The sequence below is a fragment of the Sipha flava genome, unplaced genomic scaffold, assembly GCF_003268045.1.
Source record: "Sipha flava isolate LNK unplaced genomic scaffold, YSA_version1 312_pilon_pilon, whole genome shotgun sequence".
Taxonomy (NCBI): domain Eukaryota; kingdom Metazoa; phylum Arthropoda; class Insecta; order Hemiptera; family Aphididae; genus Sipha; species Sipha flava.
Window position 1 is genome coordinate 202,419 of NW_020272992.1, and position 4,490 is coordinate 206,908.

General features: G+C 38.8%; 1 protein-coding gene across 1 annotated transcript; it reads left to right on the top strand.

The window, feature by feature from the left end:
- The first annotated feature begins 326 nt into the window (after window positions 1-326).
- Window positions 327-3,954, top strand: LOC112686513. Its single transcript, XM_025558800.1, has 10 exons — window positions 327-563; window positions 682-837; window positions 1,218-1,442; window positions 1,525-1,650; window positions 1,725-1,943; window positions 2,032-2,241; window positions 2,447-2,602; window positions 2,677-2,939; window positions 3,339-3,480; window positions 3,586-3,954. The coding sequence occupies exons 1-10, from the start codon at window positions 327-329 to the stop codon at window positions 3,952-3,954; spliced, it is 2,103 nt and encodes a 700-aa protein (XP_025414585.1).
- Window positions 3,955-4,490: the final 536 nt, after the last annotated feature.

The window sequence follows — 4,490 nt, forward strand, 5'->3', positions numbered from 1 at the left end:
TTTGTAGTTTACAAGGAATAAACTTTTTTTAATGTATTTTTTTTTGTGTTTGATTTCATTATGCCCCCCCCCCCCTTGATAAATTTCTTGCGGGCGCCCATGTATATATGTATTTAAGTAGTTGGCCACAATAAATAAAATTAAACAATTTTATAGTTCGTTGATCGGTAATTTTGTTGACATGTCGAATGTTTGATTGTTGTTGATTTAAAGACGTTTGAATTATATGACTTGTACGAATATTATATAAAGCTCTAACGAGATTTTTATAATATTCTTAATCGTTCAATAGTTATTTACTGTTTTGTGCTCTTTCGTTTAACGCGATGGATTTTGGTACCATGTCTTGCGAAGAATCTGCCGCCGCGAAATCGTTGATGAGAAACATGGCTAATTATTGCATGAACGCGATGAGAAAGCGCACGATTGACGAACAGCTTGGTGATTTATCGGCGATTATGGGATGTCCGTTGGACCTGAAAATCGTGTACAATCGGACCGCGTTGCAAGTCAGTTACTGTGTTGGCTCGCTGAGTGCTTCGGTCACCGGTGCAGACGAATCGGTACGTACACGTAAACAGCGTTGTACAGCGACCACCGAAACCGCTTAACATCGGTTGTTTTACGTACTACGCAGTCCGTTTTTTTTTTGTTCGATTTAATAAACCGTTGTCTCCCTAGACGTGCGTTCGCCGATGCAAAAGGGACTTATTGCACAAGCTTAAAGTATTTTGCGCCTACACCAACGACGGTGCACGGACATCGTCATCAGATTGGCAGGCTCGAAGCGACAACAGCCCCGAATCGAGTAGCGAGACGAAAGACGTTTACTCCGAGGTCGGTAAAATGATTTAAGATACATTATAAGTAAAGTGACCGTACGTCCCGTTTCGAACAGGATAATCCCGTTTTTTGTATCTTCGTCCCGTTGTCCCCTTTGGAATCTTCGGAACACTAAAATGTCTTATTTTTAGAAAGAAGTAAAAAATCGCTAATCATTTTTCATAGTAATCGCTTTTTCTTAAATAAAAAAGAAAATTGTTCATAATAAAAATTAGCTACTTGTTAATGAGTTTAATTAATTCACGATTATGAAGATTTTTTTTTCGTACCGTTTCGACTAGAAAAATATATGATCACCTTAGTTATATGATATGTCACATCTGTCATCCACTGTTAACCGTTGACTATTGGTCGTTTCGAACCTGATTGCACAGGTCGAATTGTCCAAAGAGCGAGTGACTGGAAAAACTGCGAGGAAAGCGTTCGACCAAAACATTGTACTGGTCGACCCAGAGATGGATATCTCAAGCGAGATGTGCGAGTTCATGGACATTAATGAATCGCCGCTGGTGCTCACAGTCAGTTATTTACCAGCAGAATGGAACATGATCTTGGAATGCGGACTGTACAGTGCTTCGATCAACGGTTCCGTAAAGTCGGTATGTGACTCGAATGTTTATCTTAATCGTAAACATGCTACGGTTTTAAGTTTTACAATAATTCAATCGTATTCACTTGTAGACGTGCATGCGGCAGAGCAAAATGCTATTGTTACACGAATTGAACGCGTTCGTCACCGACGAAAACATAGTCAACAGAGAAGCCGTGAACTCGGACGATACTCCCCTAACTGTAATCGCCAATGAGGTTAGTCGAATGGATGTGGTTTTTATTGAACGTTTGATTGCGATACTCGAGTGTTATAAATATATACTATGCAGGATGACAACACACAAGAAGATAAGCTGCGAAAGCTTAGCGACTGCGAAAAACCTCTCGGAAACGTGTCAAACGAGTCGGTATCGACGGTAAGACCCCGGGAAGTTTCGGACGAATCGGTAGTTTCTGTGAAGGAATCGGATCGCAAAACTTTCAATTCATATGATGAATCGGGGAATGATAGGATCAAGGTTCACGAGGTGTTTGGTTCGGTTTATAATGTATGTGTTTTGAACACGTAAATATGTTGAAAAAAAATTTGTACCGAATCCCTAAAATATTATAATTCTATAATAACGAATAAAATAGCGGAAGAATGAAATTGCTCGAAATGGGTCAATTAGTAGTGAAAATCAACGATGGGACCCGCCAAGTCGAAATAATATAAACGTACCGGCCGTAGAGCCAGTTATTCAACCTCAGGAAATCACTAACAGCACACCAGTTTCCACGGAGTTACCCGTTACCAGGTCCAATGACCAGTCAAGGATATCTAGCAATATCCTCGAACCGTACAAGGTAATTAGAAACCGCTACGAATAGTGGCATGCAAAAATGCAAAAAATACTATAGTAAATTACTATGCAATCACGAGCGTATAGTAGTAGAAATAAAAAAAATAAATAAAGTCGCATCGCGATGATTGTGAATCGATACAGCGCTTTTATTGTACTCGCAATTATGTGTCGGAAGTAATATTTAAAAAACGACTTTTTTGCTTTAGTTGCGGAAATACGTCAGCAGAGCGTCCGAGGTTTTGAAAAATGTGACGTGTGACACGTTTCAGGAAAACGCCATACGGTTTTTTGATATACTCGTTCAAACGAATCGCGCTGACCGACTTCACTTGAAGATGATCACGGATTGCTTAGTGTCAAATGTACAGTAGCAATCGGGAACATGTTTACCGTATAATCATGTTTAAATTATATAATACTACCGTTCCTTTTGCAGGCAATTGACAAGCCCGACAATTGCGCCTTATACGCGTCGCTGTGTTGCCACGCGATCAAAAAAGCTTTTGCGGACTCCAGGAGAACCGTTAGTCAAGGGTTATCGAACGCATTCAAAATCGAGTTGATACAATCCTGCAGAAACGTGTTGACTGAAGGCGGAGTGTTGTCCCGGGTGGGAACATCTCGACAATCCCAGGACCCTGAGCGATCGGAACAGATGTTCGATATAAAAGTTCGGGACCGTACGCAAGGAACGTGCAGGTAAACACTACCGGGTTGGAAGCTTTTATATTAAGTAACGGATTTAAATATTCTAAAGAATAGGAATCATTTTTAAAAAAAAAAATAATAAAATACGATTAATTGACCACGTGACGATTCAAACGCAAATAAAGAATGCGATAACTAAGAGAAATTTTAAGAAATTGTTATCAAACTTATTCATTCTTAAAACAAGTATGAAAAAAGGCCTGAAAAAAAAATGCACTCAAATTCAAAACTGTTCCGAAAATGCAAAATAAATGTTTTAGTTTTTTAATTTACCGACGTTTAAAACGAACCTTGCGACGTTTGGAAAAAACCCCATTTTCATTTTCAAGTCTCTACTATTATAGCGATATATGGACATTTTCTAATCGCTGTACGCAACGTGTTCCGCAGGCTTATGGGTGAGCTATTCATGCAAGGCCAAATGTTCAAAACCGTAATGAACACTATTGATACGTTCATGCAAATACACGACGCGCATTCGTTGGAATGTCTCTGCGTTTTGTTGATCATAATCGGACCAAAGCTCGAAAAAGTAATATGAACTATAACATAATCCATTGAAAGTGTCTCAGTACCTGTACTGTTTGTATTGTACTGATCGTTTCATGCTAAACGTATTTGAGTTGTTCTTGTATAGATCATCGATGCTCCAAGACTAGTGTACGAACAACTCAAGAGCTACTCGATCGCCGGGTACGCGGGTGACATTCCTTTGACTCCGCAAACAGTACAAATGATCGACATTGTTCTGAATGTGCGGATGAGTTACATGAATGGTTCAAATTCGCGGCGAGGTGATTTCGCTGAAGGAAAGACCAGGAAGCCCGGCAACCGCCATCGTCGGGATGTGCAGTCGAAGGATCGCCGTGCGAATCACATCTCCGGCGAAATTTCGCAATACAGCCGAAACCCGCCATCCTGTACTACTGCGACGTCTGCACAGCGCCACAGGAAACACGTAACGTTTAACCCCGTGACGTCTATATTCTTTTATCGTAATCATTAATAGTAAACTATATTCATCTCTCTTCTCGTCCTCCACCTCATAGATAAGTATAATATACGATTGCAAATAATTATTACTCAAACAAGTAAATTAATATATTGGAACATTATGCCAATGTATTATATAATTACAGCGTGTTCAAGTTTTGGTATCAAATGTTACAAACATTTCAACGAATCGTATTCAAAAACCGATTTATTGGCTTCATAATTAAGAGAACGTCACACCCGCTATGTTGTCTCTGTCTGACATACGTACAACATAGCAAATTTGAGTTCAGTGATTCAAATGTAGTGAAGTTAACTTTCACATTAGAGTAAACTGACCTATAATTAATCTTTAAGGGAAAAACATTATCTGTGTTTTGTTGGTCAGTTTTTTCTGATATTTTAATTTTTAAGCGTGTTATGAATATGTAAAATATAACATTTAAAAAAAAATCATAACTTGCTAAAAAATTAAAATATCGGAAAAACCGATCAACAAAACACAGATAATGTTCTTTCCTTAAGTTTTGATCATCATATGTTCACTCT

Coding starts and splice junctions, on each gene's coding strand:
- LOC112686513 (XM_025558800.1), top strand. CDS start 327: ATGGATTTTGGTACCATGTCTTGCGAAGAATCTGCCGCCGCGAAATCG. Junction 1,651..1,724: donor TAACTGTAATCGCCAATGAG/GTTAGTCGAATG, acceptor TATACTATGCAG/GATGACAACACACAAGAAGA. Junction 2,603..2,676: donor CGGATTGCTTAGTGTCAAAT/GTACAGTAGCAA, acceptor TTCCTTTTGCAG/GCAATTGACAAGCCCGACAA.